A 23,606-nucleotide genomic window follows, 5' to 3' on the forward strand; every position below is an offset into this window, starting at 1 on the left:
AGGGAATCTAATCCAGTTACCTAAATCTTCCAGAGCCTCTTGTTTTTGAGGTAAATTCCCGGTAAAATATTGCCTTATCTTTCAGCAGAGGGGGAAGTTGGAGAGATGTGTTTCGTATCCCATGCTTTTCCCCCTTCGTGGGCATCTCCATACAAAGCTTTGGCTCAGGTGGGCTGGAGAGATGGTGGCAGCTGGGACAACGTTTGCAGCCCTTATTTGGACTCAGCTCTGGGGAAGAGCCACAGTTTCCCAGCAGCGCTGGACCCTGGCATGGAATCGCAAAGCCAAAGAACAGTGGGTTTTAAATTTTGATCTCTGTGACTGAACTGGAGGAGAAAATCCAATGGGCTCCGGGGGGGTGTGTCCTTTGTTCCGCCTTGGCCTGTCCCACCTGAAACCCCGGGGTCTCAAATCAAAGCCCCCCAGCCCTTCAGCCCAGCTGGCACTTGTGGTTCCTCTGCTGACGCTCTCTCCTCTCTTTCTCCTGCAGGAATTTCTGCTCCACCATCAATTCTGCGCTGAGAGGAAACACCGGGCTGTGTTGCACAAGAAGGGGAAGTTGTGAACAAAATCCCGGAATAAAATCCCTGGGGAATCTCAGGGCGGCTGGCTGGGAAGCGCGGAAATGTCTGAAGCTCATCAGGAGAACAGCTGATGAGTGGAGGAGCTGCAGCTCCGCTCTGGGCCCTGTGGGAGGGAAGCCGAGTAAGAGCAGCCTTGGGGGGGTCCAGGGAGGGAGGGCGGCATCGGCGCTGGAGCCTTTCCCACCCCACCATCCGCACGGATTGGGGGTGCGGGGCCAGGACAATCCCTTCCTCTGAGGACCCCGGCTCTCCCCCGGCGTGGGCCCGTCTCCCTCTGCCGGCAGGCTGGGGAAGGAGCGGGGAGGTGTCCCCTCGGGTTGTCCCCAGGGAGGTGGCCGCTGTGACACCCACCCCTGCGGCGTTCAGCTGACACAGAAAGGACTGCAGTCCCCACCTTGAAAGAAAAGCAGGTGACATTTTATTCCAAAAATAAAGCACGTACAATAGGGTTAGGGCGTGAGAGACAACAGATGCAAAGCTGGTACGAGATGCTCGGTGGAATATAAATAAAGGACACAAATAAGCAAGACTATTTTTTTTTTTTTTTTTTTAAGGATGGAATGAGAGACAAGGGGACTGGCCACTTCTCGGGGCCATGTAGTGCTTCACAGGACCAGACGAAACCCCGAGTGGCAGAAGTTGCTCAGCTCTTGACAGGAGTGGACGTGGCCTTCACGGTCTTCTTTAGGTGATGGTAGTTGGGCAAGATCTTCATCAGGAAATCCAGCTGCAGCGTCTGGGGCTGGAAACAAAGGCAGGGGAGGTCACGCAGTGGCCCTGCTGCCACCGCCAAGGTGGGCTGCAGAGGACAGGAAGGTGATGGCATGTCACCTGTGTGTCGCACCCACGTGTCTATCACCCGTGTGTTGCACCCACCTGCGGCCGCTCGGTCTGGACGCGGCGGAGGCAGTCGGCCCCGTAGATGACAGTATTTTCGGGGATCACCTCGTAGGTGTTGATGTTACAGCAGGCCCCGATGATGCAGCCGCTCGTCAGGATGACGTTCCTGCCGACAAATGCTGGCCGGGAGAGAGAGGAACCCCTGTCAGAGTGGTGCCCGCGGCGCGGTTAAACCCTGCACCATCCAACACCACAAGCCGCTCAGCACCAGGAGCCACAGCCAGCCCAGCCCAGCTCCCACCACACCAGCGACACACGTGGGTTCTGTGTGAAAAATCACAGCTTTGTGACAAGCTGCAGCTTGGCCTCAGCTCCAGCAAGACACCACCACGTAATCCCTCACCGCTCCCAGTGTCTAGAAGAGCAACATCTCACGAGGGCCAAGACTGAGACTTACCTTTGGATTCGATGACATTGTTATCTCCCACCTTCATTGCTTGGGAATCTATGGGTCCGTGTTAAAGAAAACTGTAAAATGGTTGGCTTTTAGTTCAAAAGGTCAATGACAACACCATTTTCAAACCAACACCTGGCACCTTAAATAGCCCTGGGCTGGTTAAACCCCACGCGTGCTTCCCCCGGTACCGATCCGAAAGTGTGGCGGATGGGACTGTCTCACTGCGCGGCAAGGATACAACACCCAACCTCAAAGACATTGTTGGTGCCGATGACCATTGGTTTGGGCTCCACCTCTTCGGTTTCTGGCGTGATATTTTCTGGATACCTGCAAGACGGAAGAATGTATTTCGAGTTTTGAGATCACAAAGCTACCGTCCTGCTTGGCAGCTCAATTTTGTGTATCCCATCCGATCCAGCCAGACTGCCCGGGGCTGCGAGACTGCTTGCTCCTGCATTCTCAGGATCAGGATCCTTCTCCTCTGTCAGCTGGAGAAGGAGTCACAGAGAGAGGACTTCTTCCCTAGCCACCGTGCCACAGGCATACACAAAGGTACAAAAGTTTGGTTTAGTTTTCTTTTAAATTCTACCTTCTCGGGGTTTTTAAGCTAATGCCCTGCTCCTTAAAGAGGTGTAAGCACACGCTCATGTTTGACAAGACTGGTCATAGAATAGTTTGGGTTGGAAGGGACCATTAAAGGCCATCTAGTCCCACGCCCCTGCCGTGGGCAGGGACATCTCCCATGAGACCAGGTTGCTCAAAGCCCCATCCAGCCTGGCCTTGAACACCTCCAGGGATGGGACATCCACAGCTTCTCTGAGCAACCTGGGCCAGTGTTTCACCACCCTCACAGTAAAAAATGTCTTCCTAATATATAATCTAAATCTTCCCTCTTTCAGTTTAAAACCGTTCCCCCTTGTCCTATCGCTCCAGTCCCTGATGCAGTCCCTCCCCATCTCTCCTGTAGGCCCCCTTCAGGTACTGAAAAGCCACTATAAGGTCTCCCCAGAGCCTTCTCTTCTCCAGACTGAACAACCCCAACCAAGTCTCTCAGCCTGTCCTCACAGCAGAGCTGCTCCAGCCCTCTTGAGCATCTTCATGGCCTCCTCTGGACCTCCTCCAATAGGTCCATGTCCTTCTGATGTTGGTGGCCCCAGAGCTGGAGGCAGCACTGCAGGGGGGTCTCAGAGAGGCAGAATCCCCTCCCTCACCCTGCTGCTGATGCAGCCCGGGATGTGGTTGGATTTCTAGGCTCACATTGCCGGGTCCTGTCCAGATTTCCATCCACCAAGTCCTTCTCTGCAGGGCTGCTCTCCATCTCTGTACAGATACTGGGGGTTGTCCCAACCCTGCCCTTGGCCTTGGTGAACCTCATGAGATGTGGTGTCAACCTCATGAACCTTCAAAGCTGTGTGACCGGCCCTGAAATGAGATGCTGGGCTGGGGGAGGAACCCCCTGCACCCACTGTCCGGCTTCTCACCCATTTATGATGAGGGCCTGCTCCTCGATCAGGTTGCCTTCCCCGATGACGATGGGTCCTGCTTCAGCGATGATCCTGGCCTTGGGGTGGATGACGGTCCTGGGCCCTGCCAGGGGACAGCCCGGTGTCACCCCGCGGCCGGCCCCCATGCCACCACCCCTCCGCCCACGGGGAAGGGGGTCTTACCGATGGTCACGTCCCCGCGGATCTCGCTCTCCACGCACACCACGGCCCCCGGGGCGATCTTCACGCTGAGGGAAGGGACGGGGGGTTGTGAGGGGATCCGGGGGTGGGGGCCTCGCGGGGAGCCATGAGGGGAGATGCGGGGAGGGGGAAGCGGCGGGAAAGCGGATGCCGGTGTGTGTGGGGGGGGCTGGGATGGGGGACCGGGGTGTGGGGGGGACACAACAAGGGGACTCACCTCTTCTGCACCTTCTCCGCCATGACAGCGCTGCGCCTGCGCGGAGCGCACTGCGCCTGCGCGGGGCGGGGTCGCCATCTTCCCTCCCTCCCCCACCCCGGCCCGGTCCCCGCAGCTCAGGGCCCCGGGGAGCGACCCCCCAGTCCCAGGTGAGGAGCAGGATTGCCCGGGGTGGCGGGGCCGGGTTGCACGGGGCCGCTGCAGCTCGCAGCCCGAGGGGCGGCCCCGGGCACCGGCGGGGCGTTCGGGGCTCAGGAGCGGGCCCGGCCGGGGGCTCTCGGGCAGTAGGGCCCCGGGCCGGTGAGATGGAGACCGAGCTCGGGGGCTGCGGGGGTACGGTCACCCCCGGGGTTTGGGGTGCGGGGACGGCGCCGGGGGGTCACGGCTCCAGGCCGGGCTCAGCCGGGGGCTCGGGGACAGGAACGGAGTCGCGTGGTCAGACCCGGGCACATAAAAACCACAAAGTCAGTGTTTTCAGGGCTTAAGTACAGAGACCGAGCCCTGCGGGTTTGGGACTTGAAAACACTCAGTGGCTCAAATTCCCCTGATTTTCGCCCCTCGGGTGCTCTCGACCCTCCGACGTCTCCCCGGGCAGAGCCGCCCCGGGGCGCTCCCCGCCGCCGCATCCCCGGGGTGTCGCCAGGGCCCGCGGCCAACCGGGGCGGAGAGGGACGGGTGCGACCGGTGACGCCGATGCCGGCACGGGCCGGGGGGCGAGGGGCAGCGCGGGGCGGGCGGTAGGACCCGGGGCGGCCCCCGGTGGGCGGGGCGATGCCCATAAAAGGAGTGGGCGGGGGAGCGGCGCTCACCGGGCCCGAGCCGCCGCTACCCCCGGGCCCGTTCGCGGTTCCCGAAAGGCGCTGGGGGGAACCGGGTCTGGGGCTCCGGCCCGGGCGCGGAGTCGGGACCGAGTCCCGCGTTCCCGGCCAGGACAGCGGCTGCGGTGGATCTGGCACAGCCCGACTCCTGCCGGGGGGGTCGGGACCGGCTCGGCTCGGCGGGGCGGTGCGGGGCTCCCGAGCGGCGCGGCCCGGGGCCCGGCGGGATGGGGCTCCCTTCTCCCGGCAGCGGCCGGTGTCAGTGCGGGAACGGCGCCGGGAACGCGCCGGGTGCGGGGCTGGGGGGTGTCGCGTCTGCCGGGGCTTTTCCAGCGGGGGGGCACGGACGAGCCCGGCCGGGCAGAGGAACGTTCCGGCCGTGGATGGGATGGGAACGGGGGCTGGCCGGGGCAGGGACGGGCCAGCGCTGCTCGGGACGGGCTGGGCGACCGGCCACCGGGTGCTGAGAGCCACTCGTGTCACGTTATCGTGTGCGTCCTTGTCCCGTTGTTATTAATATCATTGTTGTGTTGTGTTACTGTGCTATTAAACTGCTTCTAACTCAACCCACGAGCTTTTTTCACCTTTTTCTCCCTCCTTTCCCTGTTGGGGCCATGAAGATCAGAGAATCACAGAATGGTTAGAGTTGGAAGGGACCTTAAAGACCATCTAGTTCAACCCCCCTGCCATGGGCAGGGACACCTCCCACTAGACCAGGTTGCTCAAAGCCCCATCCAGCCTGGCCTTAAACACTTCCAGGGATGGGGCATCCACAGCTTCCCTGGGCAGCCTGTTCCAGTGCTTTACCACCCTCACAGTAAAGAATTTCCTCCTAATATCTGGAAGATCGATCAAGACTGATTTTAGAACCCTTCTGAACACATGGCAGGCCAAACAAAACAATCATTTGTATTGCTTTAAAACTAAGATTGTTTTGAACTGGCCAGACAGGAAAAAAAAAAAAAGAAAAACCAAAACATTGTGTGTGTCTGTGAAGGTCAGGCTGGAAAACCGCCTGGAGGAGTGTGCGTAGGGAGACGTGGCTGAGAACAGTCGCATTCTGTGAGAATGGGAGCGCTCACCCTGTTTGGCAAAACAGCTCAGAAGCTGGCTCTGTATATATAGCTTTGGGTATGTGAATAAAGGCTGCTGCTCCTTCTGCTTCTAGCGTACAATTGTGTCCCGATCAGTCATCGCCGCAAAGTGGCGCCCTGTGCGAGGATCGTCTTTTTCAGCGAGACACAACCTGACGGGTGAGTATACAGCTTTTTATTTCGTGGCCACAATTCCTTGTAAAAAGGAACAGTAACGCCTGTTGAACAGGAAAGTTCCGGGGTGGTTGTTAGAAATGGGACAGACTGCATCGCCTGAACATAAATTATACTTAAAGGTTTTGCAAGAAATTTTGTGCGCTGCTGGCTATAATACTGGAGAAAAGGAATTATCTCAATTGTTATTACTGGTAAAGGAACGTTGCAGTTGGTTTCCATCTGAAGGTACCTTTGATAGCTCACAATGGGGAAAAATAGGAGAACATTTACAAAACAGGAAAGAGCTGGGTTTTGATATCCCGGAATCGGCACTAGTACCCTGGCGTTTTTTATATTTGGCAGTAGCTGGGTTAAAACGCAGTGAGGCTGTTGTAACTAAAGATACTGAAGGCAAAAATGTTTATAAGGACGTTGAGACTTCCTCAAATGATCAAATTCCCAATAACCCCTTCAGTCCTGGTCCAGTCGACCCAGAAACTGAACCTAACTTGTATCCGCCATTACCTGCCCCCTCCCCAACAACTGAATATGCCGTTGCAGAAAAGAGGCCTTTGCCAATCGCCCCCACAGCACCTGCAAACCCCTTTTTGGAAACAGAACCTGAAAAGCTTCCAGCCATGCAAAAGTGCAAGGAAGAAGCTTTTAAAAATGGGGCTCGCTCTTTTGCATTTCCAGTCATATATAAAGCTAGTCGCCCTCCCGCGCGTGAAGGATTACCTTATCAAGATTTCGAGGAACTTAAAAAAATCTAAACACGAAAATGGGCTGCAGAGTACCTTTACAGTGGGCATTTTAGAAGCAGTAGGAAACGCTTATGCTATGTTGCCACGGGATTGGAAAGTGTTAATGAAAACTATACTTACTGCTGCTCAGTATGCTGTATGGCAAATGGAATACGATGATTTGGTGGTTGAACAGGTAGTGGATAATTTGAGTAACGGGATACCTATTCATCAGGATGTGTTGATGGAGACTGGGAATTATTTGGCTCTGCAAGCCCGGGTGGGCTTAGATAGACGGGTGTTTGAGCAAGCATCACGACTAGCAGTTACTGCATGGCGGCGAGTTCCTGAGGCTGGTCAAAAAATAGGGTCCTTTGCATCTATAAGGCAAGGCCCCCACGAACCCTATGTTAGCTTTATAGGTAGGTTACAGGGAGCTATTCCTAGACAAGTGGAGAACCCAGAAGCTGCGGAAGTCTTGCTTTTTCGATTAGCTTATGGGAACGCAAATGGCGACTGTCAGGCGGCATTATTGCCTATAGAAGGAAAGGCGCCAGATACTGGACAATACATAAAAAATTGTCAGGACATTGGGACTGGGACACATCGAGCCTCAGTTTTAGCTGCAGCTCTGTCTCAAGTGCACATAAACAAAACTCCTTTGAAATGTTTCAGTTGTGGCAAACCAGGACACATTAGTAAAGAGTGTCCGGAAAAGCAGCATGCTGTAAGAACAAAGAAACCTAGTCAAGTGTGTCCCTGATGTCAGAAGAGGTTTCATTGGAGTAATCAGTGTAAATCCAAGTTTGATAAAGTTGGGCCGCCGTTGACGGGGAACGGGAAGAGGGGCGTCATGCAGCCCGGCGTTCCTTAAATGAACAGGGCCTGGAACCCCCCCTCAAATGAACGGAGTGTGGGATGCGCCAGCACAGCAAATGGATGCAGCAAACACTACGTCTCTGACTTCCTCGCCACAACAGCAGGAAGTGCCGGATTGGATTTGGCGACTACCACAGAAATACTAACTTTTGATTCGCATACGGTCCATACGGTAGGGATTAATGTGTGGGGTCCATTACCGCAAAGTTTAATGGGATTAATTATTGGACGATCAAGTATTTCGAAACAAGGCATCGTGATTTTGCCTGGGGTCATTGACTCAGCTTATACGGGGGAAATTCAGATTATGCTTATGGTACCGCGACCATTATGCAGAGTATTGGCACATCAAAAAATCACACAATTGATATTGTTGCCCTTTTGGGTCCCAGCTGGTGAATCGCGACCAAGAGGTCCAGGTCGATTTGGAAGTACAGACATTGCAAATACCGTGTGGACAAAGAAAATTACAGCCAAGCAACCCATATTAACATTAAAAAGTGAAGGAAAGCCTTTTTCGGGGTTGGTTGATACTGGAGCTGATGTATCTATTACATCTCAAAAGGAGCGGCCTTCTCACTGGCCACTACGTGCTGCCGTAACTCCTGTAACAGGTATTTCACTGATCGGAAACCCCTGCTCAAACTCACCTGGTTCACCAAAAAACCTGTTTGGGTTGATCAGTGGCCCCTGAAAGGGGAAAAGCTCGCTCAGGCCCGACAATTAGTAAATCAGCAACTGCAGGCGGGTCATATTGTGTGTTTTGATAGTCCCTGGAACACACCTATTTTTGTCATACCTAAAAAACCAGGGAGATGGCGCTTGTTACATGATTTACGTGCAATCAATGCTGTTATGCGACCTATGGGGGGCACTGCAACCAGGAACCCCTAATCCAATTTTGTTACCTGCTGAACAGCATCTTTTTATCATTGATCTTAAGGATTGTTTCTTTACAATTTCTTTACACCCCGCAGATTGTGAACATTTTGCCTTTTCAGTGCCAACCATTAATAATTGCGAGCCCATGGAAAGATATCACTGGACAGTTTTACCTCAGGGGATGATGAATAGTCCAACAATTTGTCAAACTGCAGTGGCTACTGCCCTTAAATCTACCAGAGCTAACTTCCCGCAAAGTTTGATTTATCATTTATCATTTCAGGGCTCAGTTTTGGGGCCAGTCTTGTTCAATATCTTCATTGATGATCTAGATAAGGGGATTGAGTGCACCCTCAGTAAGTTTGCGGATGACACCAAACTAGGTGGGAGTGTTGATCTGCTTGAGGGTCGGCAGGCTCTACAGAGGGACCTGGACAGGTTGGACCAATGGGCCAAGGCCAATGGGATGAGGTTTAATAAGGCCAAGTGCCGGGTTCTGCATTTCGGCCACAACAACCCCAAGCAACGCTACAGGCTTGGGGAAGAGTGGCTGGAAAGCTGCCTGGCAGAAAAGGACCTGGGAGTGTTAGTGGACAGCCGGCTTAACATGAGCCAGCAGTGTGCCCAGGCAGCCAAGAAGGCCAACGGCATCCTGGCCTGTATCAGGAATAGCGTGGCCAGCAGGAGCAGGGAAGTCATCGTGCCTCTGTACTCGGCCCTGGTGAGGCCTCACCTCGAGTGCTGTGTTCAGTTCTGGGCCCCTCACTACAGGAAAGACATTGAAGTGCTGGAGCGTGTCCAGAGGAGAGCCACCAAGCTGGTGAGGGGTCTGGAGAACAAGTCCTATGAGGAGAGGCTGAGGGAACTGGGCATGTTTAGTTTGGAGAAGAGGAGGCTGAGGGGAGACCTCATTGCCCTCTACAACTACCTGAAAGGAAACTGTAGAGAGGCGGGGGTTGGCCTCTTCTCCCAAGGGAATAACGACAGGACCAGAGGAAATGGTCTGAAGTTGCGGCAGGGGAGGTTTAGATTAGATATTAGGAAGAATTACTTTACTGAGAGAGTGGTCAAGCACTGGAACAGCCTGCCCAGGGAGGTGGTGGAGTCACCATCCCTGGAGGTATTTAAGAAACGTGTAGATGTGGCTCTTCAGGGCATGCTCTAGTGCCCGGGATTGTTGGTTTGTGGTGGGGTGTTGTGTGTGGGGTTTAGTTGATGGATGCTGCTTGCTTTTTTTTTTTTTTTTTTTTTTTTTTTTTTGGGGGGGGGGTGTTGTTGTTTGTTTGGTTTTGTGTTGTGTTTTTTTGTTTGTTTGTGTGTGTTTTGTTTTGTTTTTGTTTTTTTTTTTTTTTTTTTTTTAATGTGGTTGGACTCGATGATCTCAAAGGTCCCTTCCAACCACTAAGATTCTGTGATTCTGTGATCATTACATGGACCATATTCTTGTATGTGCACAGGAGAAAACATATCTTGATAAAACTTTGAATTATATGCTTCCTTCTCTGGAGGCATATGGTTTACAGATTGCTAAGGAGAAAATCCAGACAATGCCACCTTGGAAGTATCTTGCTTGGGTGTGTTGTCGGAAAGGAACATTAAACCTCAACCACTGAAAATATCATGGAAAATAGGTACCCTGCATGAATTGCAGAAATTACTAGGAACAATTAATTGGGTCAGACCAATGCTAGGCATAACTAATTATGATTTACAAAATTTATTTGTGGCTTTAAAGGGTGAGAATCATCTTAACTCTGGATGAGAACTATCTGAAGAAGCGCTGAAAGAATTAGAAGTAGTAGCACAAAAGATTTTTGCACTTCAGGCAGACCGTATACGTGCAGCATTACCAGTGTCTCTTCTAATACTTAATACACTTCATCAACCAGTCGCATTAATTGGACAGATTGAGGATAATGCTAAGGGTTTTTATCTTGAATGGCTTTTCTTACCTAATACCTTGAGCAAGACCGTTTCTACCTTTTTGGATCTCCTCATCTGGCTGATAATGAAGCGTAGAACTCGTACCCAGGAACTAACAGGATATGATCCTGTTGATCTTTACCTACCTGTCCCAGCTCAAGAATGTACCTTCCTATCTCAAAATTCTATGCCATTTCAAATAGCACTGACTGATTTTGTGGGCAATACTCGTTTTTCTCTACCTTCTTGTAAGTTACTACAGCAACTGCAGACATTGCCCTTTTTGTCCCAAGGAAATTATATCTTCCAAGCCGATTTCTGGGGCTCACACTGTATTTGTGGATGGGTCAGGGAAAACTGGAAAAGCTGCCGTTGCCTGGAAGACAGACATGCAGTGGGAACATTCTGTAACGACTTTCTCTGGCTCAACACAGCTAGTGGAGCTTGGGGCGATACTGCACGCTTTACAGATTTTTCCAAAGGAACCTCTGAACATTGTTTGCAATTCTGAATATGTGGTAAACGTAGTGATGAGGATTCCTTTTTCCTTTATTAAGGCAGTGCACAGTAAAGTTCTTTTTCAGATGTTTTTGGCACTAAAGCAAGTTTTGGAAGGTAGACAACATCCTTTGTTTATGACACCTATTCGTTCGCATACCACCCTGCCGGGTCCTCTCACAGAGGGTAACGCAGTTGCCGACTCTCTCGCTGCTGCAGTACTTAAATTGGACTTCGCCCGTGCATCGCATTCCTTTTTTCATCAGAATGCACAAGGCCTGAGTAAACAATTTCAAATTTCCTTTAACACAGGCAAAAGACATAACCCGTGCCTGTCCCGAGTGCCAGCGCCTCACACCCTTGCCTGCTCAAACAGGGGTTAATCCTCGTGGCTTGCCATCTAACGATCTATGGCAGTGGGAGGTAACTCATTACTCTCCTTTTGGGCGCCCGCAGTACGTTCATGTTTCTGTTGGTACCTTCTCAGGGCGCACCATGTGCCTCTGCACCTACTGGGGAGAAAGGGCATGATATTCGCAGACACCGGGCTCGTCGTTTCGCTGCTTTGGGACTGCCTAAGGTCATTAAGGCTGATAACGGCCCCGGGTACACTTCTCAAACTACCCGTTCCTTTTTACAACAGTGGGGTATAGATCACAATTTTGGCATTCCACATAATCCCACAGGGCAGGCCATTGTTGAACGTAGTCGTGCTCTGTTAAAATGTATGCTTCAAAAACAAAAAAGGGGGAATATGTCACCCCAGGAACAAATGGATAATGCTGTTTTCACACTTAATTTTCCGAATATGTCGTCGTCTCTGGGGCTACTGACAAGTGCCATGGAAAGGCATTTTGCAATACCAGAAGGTTTCATGAAACGCCCAGAAGTTCTATATAGAGACCCTTTGTCTGCTATCTCCCGGCATGGGCCAGTGGAATTGATAACGGGGGGGAGAAGGTATGCATGTGTTCTTCTTCCAACAGGGCCACGTTGGCTTCCTGCTCAGCACGTCAAGCCCTATCCTGAGCTGGACAACTGTCACAAAGAACCCTATATCACAGATAGAGACGATGGATCTGAACAAGGACAAGAGAACTCGGAAACGGAAGAGACAGTATAGAGACGACCCAATCACGTGGGGAAAATTAAAACAACTACAACAACACGCAAGTACCATGATGGCAGCTGTGGGTGCACCCCCAACGCCAGTTAACACCTTTTTGGCCTACCTAGCTATCATTAGCAGCAACAGTACGGTAAGAGTTGTTTTGTTTTTACACTTGATACGCTGCATTGCGAACGCTCAACATCTTTAGTAGGCACTTGTTGTAGATCCCCCTTTGTTTAAACCCATAACGTGGTGGGATCCTGAAGTTCCGATATCTAGTAACGACAGCAAATGGATAGGGGGAACATGGCTTCCACCAGCGGGTTTTTTAGAAAAAGGAAAGGATTGGATTGATAGTAATGATACGCATATCTATCACACAGACCTGCCACCTCTGTGTGTAGCTACTAAAAAGTTCCCTAACTGCCTCATGATGACTGAGAAGTTTCACCTGTTTTACCAACAGAGAGAAAACTAAAAGATGCTGGTGGGGAATTTAACTTTCATTTCCATAGCTGGCTTAGAACGTGCTACTATTAGTGCTAATGCAACGCTGAGTCCCCCTGTAAATATTCCTGCATGTAAAATATCAAGGGAAGCGACATGGGATGTGGTGAATCTTAGTTGGATGCCTTGTAGCCTGCCTGAACCGGCGACACAACAAGCGGAAGCTATCAAATTCTGGGATTGGGGACCTCGTTGGTCATCTAATAACCATGTCCTCTCATACAGTAAATTTTTCACAAAAAAACAATGAAACCCTGATATGGTCAAGGAGGATTGTCAGGACCTGTTTTACAGGCTGAATTTAATAACACTGTCAGTCCTTTACCAAAATCTGGTGCATGGCTGAACCTTTCTTCACAAGGCATGTGGCTCATGGTGTATATAGTAAAAAAGGTTCTGTTTATAGTTTAGATTTAACTCATGTTCACAGTGACTCTGTTATGATTTGTACCTCTCACCCTTACGTATTTGTAGCATCAGCACATGTTATTATTTCACAAATCAATCACACTTTTCAGGTAAACTTGACTAAGCTTTACTATTTTAGTTGTCTTTCTCATGAGAATATTCCTGTACATAATCTTTGTGTGATATTACCAATGAGACGCTGAGCTGAAGTGTGGCTCCCAGTAAGTTTAACACAGGAATGGGAAGTAGAATCAGGATTGGGCCAATTAGCACGAGTCTTAAAGCAACAATGGACTAGAAGCAAGAGATTTATAGGTTGGCTTTTATTGTATCTGCAATCATTATATTAGCCACTGCAGCCATAGCAACCGCAGCATTAACTAAATCTGTACAGACTGCTCATGAAGTAGCTTTGGCGTTAAGCAATGTAACACAAGATCTTGCTATGCAGACAAGTATTGATCAGCAAATTTTGGCCCGTTTAGATGTTCTAGAAGTGGCGGTAATTTGGTTAGGGGATAGGTAGAATGCTCTAACCACACGCACACGATTGCATTGTGACTGGGAATATACAGAGAAGAATTTATGTGTTACTCCCCTGCAGTAGAATCAAAGTATTTTTAAGTGGCATCAAATTAAGCAATATATATTGGGAGCCTTCTCGACTAATGTTAACAGGATAGTTCAAGATCTAAACATAGCCTTACAAGGACAATTGATGGAATTACAAAAATTGGTACAGAAAAAATGTTTTAGATGAATTATCAGACAGTGTAAAATGGTTAAATCCAAAAAACTGGTTTACAGGCCTTAATCTGAGAATATGGATTTTCATGGGGTTGGGTTGCACTCGTGCTGTTTTTATTCTTGCAGTTATCAGAGCCATCTGGGGAACGGTGCTTGCCCTCCAAAGAACCAAAGTCAAAGTACTTGCCGTCCTCGCTGTGAACCCTATCTTCATAAACAAAAAAAGTGGAAATGTTGGGGCCATGCAGAACAGCTGGAAGATCGATCAAGACTGATTTTAGAACCCTTCTGAACACATGGCAGGCCAAACAAAACTTAATCAGAAGTAAGATGGTATTGCTTTAGGAATAAGATTGTTTTGAACTGGCCAGACAGAAAAAAAAAAAACCAAAACCAAACAACAAAAACCCCCATTGTGTGTGTCTGTGAAGGTCAGGCTGGAAAACCGCCTGGAGGAGTGTGCGTAGGGAGACGTGGCTGAGAACAGTCGCATTCTGTGAGAATGGGAGCGCTCACCCTGTTTGGCAAAACAGCTCAGAAGCTGGCTCTGTATATATAGCTTTGGGTATGTGAATAAAGGCTGCTGCTCCTTCTGCTTCTAGCGTACAATTGCGTCCTGATCAGTCATCGCCGCATCTCCCCCCCCCCACCAGTTTGTAGGTTAACAAAGGGAAACGTAAGTGCTGCATTTGGGGGCGGCTTGAAACCAGCTTATGGCTGAGAGGGACTAAAAGTCCTACGTTTGGGGGCTCAGAGAGACTCCTGTGTGTGTTAGGGTTCGTTGGGCCAGACTCAGAGACTAAGTCCTGTGTTTTACACCTCAAAGCCAGAAACTAAGTCCTGCATTTGGAAAGGGGGGAAGGTGCTGAAACTGGGCTCATTTGGCCAGTTTAGGGCTCAGAAGTGGAGACTTAAGTCCTGCGTTTTGGGGGTGGGAGTCAGAACCAGGCTCATTTGGCCAAGTTTAGAGCCAAGAGGCAAAGATGAAGTAAGTCCTGTGGTGTGGAGTCTTGAAACCAGGGCCGCTAAGCCAGATTTTGGAGTCATAAAGAGAAACTAAGCGCTGCATTTGGGGGAGGGGGCGATTTGAAACAGAGACCAGACCAAGTGCTGTGTTTGGGGGAGACCAAGTGCTGTGTTTGGGGGACTGAAACCTGGCTCACGTGGCCAGCTGTAGGGCTCACACAGAAAAACCAAGTCCTGCGTTTGGGGGCTCGCAGCAGAGCCCCAGACCCGGGGGGAAGGGGAGGGGGGTGCGCTGTGCCCAGTGTTTGGGCTCAGAAAGAGCGACCGAGTCCTGGGTTTCGGGGCTCGGCCCCGGGCTCGTGCGTCCCGAGCCCCAGCGGAGCAGCAGAGCCCGAGTCCCGCCTGGGGGGCTCAGGGCAGAGCCCCGGCCCCGGTGGGGGCCGCAGCCCGAGCTCCCGCGGCCACCTCGGGGCTCGCACCGACAGCCCGGCCCCTCCGGGATCAGACCGGGCCCCGCGGCTGGGCCCGCGTCCCCCCAGGGCGGCAGCGCCCGCAGCCCCTCTCCGGTCCCGGGAGCGGGGCCGGTCCCGGCCGGTGCCGCTGGAGCCCCGCACCGGGCCCGGCCACGGGCAGCCCCCGCCCCGCCGCCGCTTCCAGCCTTTATTCAGCGCCCGCACGGAGCCGCTGCCGTTATCCCGTGACCGGCAGCCCTCGGCTCCCCGCGCGCAGGAGCGGGCAGCGCCGGACCCGGGGCCGCTCCCCGCCGGGGCCTGACCTCGCGGCGCGACTCCTCCGACCCGCGGCGCCGGGACGGGGCCGCCCAGGCCCAGCCCCGACCGCGGAGCCCACCACCGGCACCGCGCGCCCGCCAGCCCCGGCCCCGTCCCCACCTCACCAGCCCCGGGAGGAAGCCCCGGGCTCGCACCCCGGTACCGGCCTCTGCGGCTGCCGGAGCCGGGGCCGCTCTGGCGGCGGAAAAGGCGGGGCGGGAGGGGCGGGGCCGCGGGGCGCATGCGCGGGGCGGGGCCTGGCGCGGGAGGGGGCGGGACCCCAGGGCGCCTGCGCGGGGCGGGGCCGAGGCCATTTGGGCCCCGCCGGCCGCCGTTTCACCCCTCCCCTCTCCCTCCCTGCCGCCGGCGCCGCCGGGGCCGGGCCGGGCTCCCCCGGTGGGGCAGGTGAGGCGCGGGGGGCTCGGCCCGCGGCCGGGAGAGCGGGGGGCTGGGGCGGGCGGCGGGGCCCGGAGGAGCGGCCGCGCTGCCGGCGGCTCCGCGGAGGAGCCGGCGGGGTTCGGGGCGCCGGGAAATAAAGCCTGGAGGCCGGAGCCCGGCGCACCCCGACCTCGTCCGAGCCGCCCGCGGCCGGGCCCGTCCCATCCCGTCCCGGTACCGCCCGGGGCTGCGGAGACTCGGGCGCTGGGGCCGGTGTCGGGGCTGAGCGGCGGGGGCCGGGAGCCCCGGGCCGGTTCGGGGGCTCGGGGCGGCACCGGGGTAGCGGGGGGCTCGGGAGCGGGCCTGGGGCGGGTCGGGGACTCGGGAGCGGGCAGCAGAGCGGGTTGGGAGCCGAGGAGCAGGTTCGGGGGCCGCAGCAGAGACTGGGAGCAGGGTCGGGGCCGGGGGTCGGCGTCGAGTCTCACGGGGGCCCAGCCGGGGGTTTGCAGCCGAGCTCTGGGGCGGGTTTGGGGCAGAGCCCGGGGATTTCTGGAGCTCAGAAAAAGACTAAGTTGTGTGTTCGGTGCTTGCAAACGCTGGGGGAGCCCACAGTTCTGGGCTCAGAGGACAACCAAGTGCTGCGTTTTGGGGACTTGGAAACAGAGGCTCCGGGGGCTGTTTTCAGCCCCCAAAACAGTGGCCCAGGGGATGGGGGGGGGGGGGGCAGGAACTTGGACAGGTGGGAGCCCGGGGGGGTGGAGGTGGGAGGGTGTCAGGGTCTGGGTGGGAAGGGGGTGGGCAGGGTGCGTGGACCCCCACCGGAGGTGGGGGTCCGGTCACGTTTGTCCCCAAACTTAGGGATATGGGCATGCACCAGGCCGACTTAAATGTCTGAGATAGTCTCTGGGCGAAAGAGCCCTCTCCACACCACCTTTGGACGTCCAACTCTTTATTCACCGTGATAGTTATGGAACAATAAATAAACCAATTAGTCAACGCGTGTACAATTATGACAGTGCCCATTCATATACAAGTTATGACAGTGATTGATTTACGACCCGGGCAAAAGCCAGGATCTTTTGAACAAGCACGAGCTGGGAGGGGCTGGAACCAAACTGGAACTGGAGGAGATGAAACCCAAGTGGAGGCAAAACCAAGGGGAGCCATCCATGAGCTGGACCCGAGATGTCCTGCAGGCACCGGTGAACTGGAGCCGCAAACCAGCTGGACCTGAAACCAGAACAGAAACAAACTGGTACAGGAACAAAGGAGGGTCCCAGCCACCCAGGAGCTGGACCTGAAACAAAGGGGAGCCCAGGCCAACAACCAAACCCAAACCAGAAGGGGTGCCAAGAGCTGACCTGGAGCCGTGCATCCTCGGGGGCTCTTCGGGCAGGCACAGGCTGGGCTGTCCCCTGTCACCAGCCGGGCAGGGGGCAGGCGGCCCGGCTCCTTCCTGCGGGTCCCCAGGGCGCCTCTGCCCGTCCCTGCGGAGGGAGAGGGCTGGGACCACCAGCTCCCGGTGGCACCGCGCGGCCCCGAGCTGCCGCCCCGCGAACCCGCGGCGCCCGGGCACCGGCAGCTCCGCCCGGACCCTCGGCAGCAGCGACCCGGCACCGCGCACCCCCCGCGGGGACGGGACACCAGAAACGTCCCGCTCCCGCCGCCCCAAACGCCCCCCGCGGCCCGGACCCGGCCCGGGGGGGTTCTGCGGCGACCCCCGCCGGGGTCGCCACCCGCCCTCCCCGTCCCCCCGCCGGCCCCGGGAGCTGAGCGCCCCGGTGCCCCCGCGCAGCCCCGGCTCCGCTCCCCACCACCCCGGGGCACTCACCTCACCGGGCACGGCCTCCCCCGCCCCGGGGCCGCCGGGATGAGCCTTCCCCGCGTCTGGGCACGGCCACGGGCATCGCCGAGGCCGCCGACACCGACCGAAGGACCGGCGGCACCGGGACGGCCGCGGCTCCCCGTGCCCGGCGGCACCATCCACCGACGGGGCTGCGGGAGCCGGAGCGGGTCCCTGCAGCGGCCTCTGCTCCCGCCGCAGAGCGTTTTGAGCTGAAAAACAAGGGGTTTGGGTAAAACCGCGGCTTCGCGCAGAGCTCGGAGCCGCCCCAGCGCCCGGTGCTGCCGGCACCAGCCCTCGGCTGAACGGAGCCCCCGCGCAAACCAGCTCCCCCCGCAGCAGCTCCCGCACTCACCGGTCCGAGGGGTCCGCCCGCCGGCGGCCGCTCCGGGAACGGGCACGGGAGGAGAAACCGGCCGGTGCCTGCGGCGGGAGGAGGGAGCCCGGCGGCCCGAGGAGTCACCGGCCGCCCTGGGAGACCCCCGGTCCTGCCGGGCCCCGTTTCCCCCCAGTACTGCAGCCCCCGCGGCCGGTCGCCGGGTCACGGTTCCAGCGGGGGCTGAGCCCGTATTGGGAACCAGGAGCTGCCGGGGACCCCCGGCCGAGACGCGGCCGCTGCCCCCGGGGCCGGGACCGGAGCTTCAGGCGGCAGCAACCGGGCAGCGGCCGGTGCCCCCCCTCCCGCACCGGAGCCCGCCGGCGCGGGGAGAAGGGAGGAACCGGCCCCGGTTCTGCTCCATTTTTCCCCCGGTTTTGCCCGGTTTTTCGAGCCCGGCCCCGTCCCGGGCCTCCCGAGCCCGCCCGGGAAACGCCATCGCCCCCGGTTCCCGCCTGCCCCGCGGCCGTAAGAGCCGCTCCCGGAGCCGCCCCGGGAAGCCCGAACATTCGGGCCCGGAGACGCCAGTGTGCGCTCGGCCCCGGGAAGCGGGCCCCGGGCCGCACGCAGGAGCCCGGTAAGGCTCCCGGGACCGGAACGCCGCTCCCGCCGCCGCGGCCGCGCTTCCGCCTGCCCCTCCCGCGCCTGCAGCGCCCCCTGGCGGCCGGGCGGGCGTTTTGACCCCTCGCGGGGAGGGGCGGGCCGCCGCGCACCTGCCCCGCACCGCGGCGCCCCCTGGCGGACGCGGGGGGGAGACACCGCGCGGCGCAGCTCCCCCTGACAGCATCTAGGCGGCACCGCAGCCCCCCCCCCCCCCCCCCGCCGGTACCGGGGGACCGTAAGGAGCACGGTGACACGGGGACACCTTTCCGTCACCCCTTTATTCAAGCCGTTGGTAGGTTTTAGCCCGTGGGGCCAGCCGGTGTCGTTGTCCGGGACCCGCCCGCGGGTACCTGGAGCTCCTGCGGAGAGAGGGGAGAGCTTCGGCCTCAGCGACTGCCCCACCAGGAGGGTCTCCCGTCACCCCGGGCTCGGTGACGCTCCCCCCGGCCCCGCGCACCATCACGCGATGTCCGTCTCCAGCACGTCCTCGCTTTTGGAAGGCAAATTCTTGTTCAAGGTCTCCAGCTCTTCTGCCTTTCTCTTCCTCCGCTGCTTCCGACAGTGGCTTTAGGGGTGGGGGGAAATAATTTAAAAAAAAAAAAACAACCAAACAAAAACCCCAAACAGATGCTGCTCCTCCTCCTTTTGCTTTCCTGTCGCCAAAGCTCTTGGTGGGATCACACATGGTTCCCAGCCCCAAAACAATGTCCCATCACCCTCGGAGGCTGTGGCTCAAATTCAATCTGCCCCAAGCTGGTGGAGATGGGCAGCATCCACTCCCGATCCTGAGATGGCCCTTCCCTTCCCACCCCTCGCCCCATGTCCCCGTGTCCCCACCACGTACTGACTGCAGAGGCAGGCGCAGATGACAAGGATGATGAGGGTGACGATGGCAGCGATCAAGGAGATGATCATGATCTGGCCCCGGTCACCTCGCAGGTAGAAGATGTCCACCCTCTCGCAGCGAGCCCCCGTGTAGCCTCGTTCACACCTGCACAGGGGAGGCAGGGAGGGTGTCCAAAAAACCATCATGGCACCAGTGTTCCCCTCCTCCCACCTGCCCAGGAAGGACAGGCATGGCACCCCCCCCCAATGCCACCATGTCCCCACTGGTGGTGGCTTACACGCAAGCCGGTGCCTTCTCGGCCACAAGGAAGCGGCATCTCCCTTTGACGCAGTAGTGCTTGTACTCCTCCGGGCACCTGGAGAAGTGGCCCTGCCACCTCAGCTGCGTCACGTTCCCTGGGGGTGACAAGGACAAAGATTCCACCCCCCTCCAGGGGTTACTGTTCTGCCCAGAGGCGGCAGCATCCCTGGAGCTGCTCCGTCCCCACGGGCAGGTCTGAGCTCAGCCAGCAGCATGTGTGTCCTTGGCCGTGGCATGCTGGCCCTGGCCGCTTCCCAGCTCGGTGGGTGCCATGTGGCTACAATAGACAAAACACCCTGCCTGTCCTCCATCCTGGCCCTCTCCCCCACACCGGCTCCCCGGAGCGTCCTTACCCGTGCAGCTCCCGGCCACGCCACAGGCCAGCCCCTCCGTGCCGTGCCCGGCGGTGACGTTGGCATCGGCACCCACGCAACGGAAAAACGCCAAGCCTGAAACGCAGCAGAAGCGGCTCAGAGCCCCCAGCATCGCCACCACCGTCCCACCACAGCCGCTCTCCCAGCCCTTCCCGCAGGGAGGGGACCGGCAAAGGGCTCCACAGCTGTGCCCGTGGCCCCCCCACTTCCTTGGCAGCATCATTTTTTCCCCAGGGGTGAGGAGAAGGGAAAGCTGGTCCCCGCCTGCCTCCTCCACCCACCAACGCCCCCAGCACAGGGGTCTGGGAGCCAGCGGGGCAGCTTCTAGGGCGCACAGCCCTGCCTGCAGGCAGCCAGCAGCCCCTTTGCCCAGGGAGGATGCAGGCAGGGATCCCCAGGGAGGTCCAGCTCACTGCACCCCCCATTTGGAAGAGCCTGGGTTTCAGGGCCACCGAAAAATCCACCAGCCATGGGAGCAAGGAGACGGCAGTGCTGTGATTCAACACCCACCAAAGGCCATTTAATTCCAGTGTGCAAGTGCTAAATCCCCATTGCAACATCGCTTGCTGCTGCACCGGGGTATGGGATGCCCAGCAGGAACAGAGCTGGGAAAGGGACGACCATGCTTGCCGTGGCCACGGGACAAAGCCGAGGGCCAGCTCAGCCCCAGCACGTCACGGTGACAGTAACCGGATCGCTGGCATACCAGCGCTGACTCAGCACAGCCCTCCTGCTAGCCCAGCCCTCCCCAGGGATTCACTCCCCTGCGGTGGCACCCAGGGGAGCCGGGACAGGTCCTGCCTGATGGGGCAGGGTGCTGGGTGGCTCCCACAAGGGTGGCACACGGAGGCATGGGGTGGTGTGTTTCCGTCCCGAGTGGGTGCAATTTGCAGCTTGGCCATGTTGAGACCTCCTGGGGAAGGGGTAGTTTGGGCAGCTGAGCCTGGGCAGCCTCGTCCCCCGGTACCTGTTATCCCATCCCGTCCTTCAGCACTGGCAGCAGTTGGGGGGGCTGCCCTGCCAAGCCTCCAGCGTCCCCCCCCATCCCACGTTCCCAGCACACGCGTCCCTCCTGGCTATATATAGCCACTGCTGCGCTAATGACGTGCTTTGGGTAACAGAGCTTCAGTGAGGCCAGGGCTGAGCCTCCGCCGGGGCTTCCCCACCAGCAAGCATCCCCTCCTCGACCCAAAGAGCCTGGCGGGGAGGGAACGGATCCCATCGCCCCATCTGGCCCAGGCAGCGGGGTGGGAGCTGCCCAGTGGGAGCCAGGAGGCTGACTTCACCCCTGGTGACCGAGTTCACAGCTTCGGCATGGAAAGATCCCCACCAAGATGACATCCCCACCCTTATTGCAACCAGATGCGGAGACTTGGCATCCTCCAGGCTGGCAGCCCCTTTCGTGAAGACCACCCTGGTGGCACCACCAGCTCGCGGGTGGTGGTGTGCCCCCCTGACACCCAGATCTCAGCACGCAGGAGCTGTGGATGCAAAGCAACCTCATCTCTTTGGTGCATGGAGAGCCTGGCTCTGCTATCTAAGGCTGCATCCCTTCCCGAGCAGCCAGAGATCACCCAGGAAAGCATCCCAAACACTGGATTCTTTTGCCATAACACACCCCACGCTCCCTTGGGAAGGTCCGAATTGCAGGAGAGCAACCACCCAGGACACTGATGGGCATCCCAGCCCCAAAACCGGTCGGCCACCCTTGATTTCCTCCTGCCAGCACAGGTTTGGCAGGTTTTGCCGAGCGCTGTCACCAGCCCTGCTAAAGAGCCAAACTCGCAGAGGGGAAGGCTCCCCCCAAACCCCGGGGCTGGCACTCTCTGCCAGAGGGGTATTGCCAAGCCCAGATGATGTTCAGCCCTACCCGTGGTTATTTCCTGCCAGCCCTAAGCAGGCAGCTGCAGGCAGCTGCCTGCTTTTCCCACTTCCCACACACTTGGGAACTAACATGGGAACACTCACGCACTTGGGGAATAGGTACTGGTTGTTCCCCCACCACCATCCCCCATCCCCATCACTGCCAAGGATGCCGAAACTTATGAGCAGTGTTCCATCAACAGGTGGGAAAAGCATCCTAGCTCCACTCCAGGGTCCAGCTGGGACACCCTGGCCCCTTGCTGGCCCCAATGGATTCAGAAGCCAGCATGCACATGGGCGAGCACTGGGATGGGATGGTGGGGAGTAGCAGGTTGGGAGCTGGGGGAGCATTGGGATGGGTGCAGGGAAGCATGAAGGAGTACAGGGAGAGGTCTGGGTAAACACCAGGTTGGGCAGGAGGGAAGGAGTGGGATGGGATTGTCCAGGGGACACAGGGAGCCACTGGGATGGGGTGGGACAGGGCGGAAAGATACAGGCAATCAGAAGGATGGGACCCGGGGAGCAGCAGGATGGGGTGGGGGAGCAGCAGGACAGGAAGGGGGAGCACCGGGATGGGACAAGGAGACAGGTGGAGGATCACCAGCGTGGGACGGGGAAACGGCCGCACGGGACAGGGGCAGCACCGGGACTAGCCGGGCTGGGACAGGCGGAGGACGGGGCCGGGCCGGGGGGTGTTACCGGGCCGGGACAGGGGGGAGCACCCGGCGGGCCCCGGAGTGCATCCAGCCGGGCAGGGGCAGCCCCGCACCGCGGCCGCGGCGGGGCAGGGGGACCCCCGTACCGAGCCGCGCCGCCTCGGGTGCCCCGTGCTTACCGGAGGCGAGGGCCAGGCAGAGCAGCAGGGTACCGGGGCCGCCGCCCGGGGTCGGGGCCGTCGCCGCCGCCTCCATGCGCGCCGCCGCTTGCTCGGTGCCGGGCGGCTGCGGCGGGGCGGGCCGCGGCGGGACGGGGGCGGCCGCTGCCGGCACCGCCGCCCTCCTCCTCCTCCTCCTCCTCCTCCTCCTTTTCCTCCTCCAGCTGCCCGGCTCCTACCCCGCTGGTGGCATCCCTTGGTGGTCCGGTGGTGCTCCTCCCCGGCCCGGTCTCCCCCCGCGACGCCTGTCGTGTGTGTCCCCCCCTCCCGCATTATCCACCTGCCCGTCCTGCCGGGAACGGCCAGCGCAGGAGGCGTCGAGCAGGTGCCTCGTCCCGGCACCCCTGGGGGTTCGGGGAGCAAGAGGGACCCCTCCCCAAGTCCCACCACCCCGGTTTCTGAGGGGGGGGGGGGGCTTCGGGCGTTCCCCTCCCCAAAGGGACAGAGGGCGTGCAGCCAGAGCCCAGCCTCACCTCCCCAAAGCTATTTATCCCTGGGCGGCGTGTTATGAAAAGGGAGATGTATTCATAGCAAGCTGCTAATAAAACACCCTCCCAAAGCCCTTGGCAGGGAATGACGGCAGCTACAAATTATTTTGCGAGGGGCTGTGCCTTGGCATAAACCTTCTACAGGCTGGCCTTGGGTGGTTTTTTTTTGCCTTGTGGAGGCTGGGAGGATGTTTCTGGTCCCCGGAGCGATGTCCTGGGGAGGATGAAAGTACTCAGCAGTGAAGGTGTCCCCCAGGGTGCTGGCACGTCCCCTCTTAGCATCTGGTGTTGCTCAGTCGGGTTGCGGTGTCATGAGCTGATGCTGTCCTGGCCCCAAGGAAAGCAAAAAGAGCTTCTCCCGGTGAAGAGGAGCGC

General features: G+C 57.5%; 2 protein-coding genes and 1 long non-coding RNA gene across 3 annotated transcripts; 1 reads left to right on the forward strand and 2 right to left on the reverse strand.

The window, feature by feature from the left end:
• Window positions 1-981: 981 nt before the first annotated feature.
• Window positions 982-3,824, reverse strand: DCTN6 (dynactin subunit 6). The gene is made up of 7 exons (XM_074154550.1): window positions 3,784-3,824; window positions 3,549-3,613; window positions 3,363-3,468; window positions 2,120-2,208; window positions 1,882-1,929; window positions 1,461-1,603; window positions 982-1,326 (listed from the first exon to the last, which is right to left on the reverse strand). The coding sequence occupies exons 1-7, from the start codon at window positions 3,804-3,806 to the stop codon at window positions 1,228-1,230; spliced, it is 573 nt and encodes a 190-aa protein (XP_074010651.1). The 5' UTR covers window positions 3,807-3,824; the 3' UTR covers window positions 982-1,227.
• Window positions 3,825-3,845: 21 nt separating this feature from the next.
• LOC141469174 (uncharacterized) lies at window positions 3,846-14,154 on the forward strand. Its single transcript, XR_012463457.1, has 4 exons — window positions 3,846-3,932; window positions 5,770-5,854; window positions 11,763-12,035; window positions 13,676-14,154. It is a non-coding gene; the product is annotated as an uncharacterized lncRNA (long non-coding RNA).
• Window positions 14,155-18,744: 4,590 nt separating this feature from the next.
• BTC (betacellulin) lies at window positions 18,745-22,792 on the reverse strand. Its single transcript, XM_074155086.1, has 6 exons — window positions 22,705-22,792; window positions 19,986-20,081; window positions 19,610-19,727; window positions 19,330-19,476; window positions 18,943-19,050; window positions 18,745-18,844 (listed from the first exon to the last, which is right to left on the reverse strand). The coding sequence occupies exons 1-5, from the start codon at window positions 22,778-22,780 to the stop codon at window positions 18,945-18,947; spliced, it is 543 nt and encodes a 180-aa protein (XP_074011187.1). The 5' UTR covers window positions 22,781-22,792; the 3' UTR covers window positions 18,745-18,844; window positions 18,943-18,944.
• Window positions 22,793-23,606: the final 814 nt, after the last annotated feature.

This window comes from Numenius arquata, chromosome 10 (assembly GCF_964106895.1).
Source record: "Numenius arquata chromosome 10, bNumArq3.hap1.1, whole genome shotgun sequence".
In the NCBI taxonomy this organism is placed as follows: Eukaryota; Metazoa; Chordata; class Aves; order Charadriiformes; family Scolopacidae; genus Numenius; species Numenius arquata.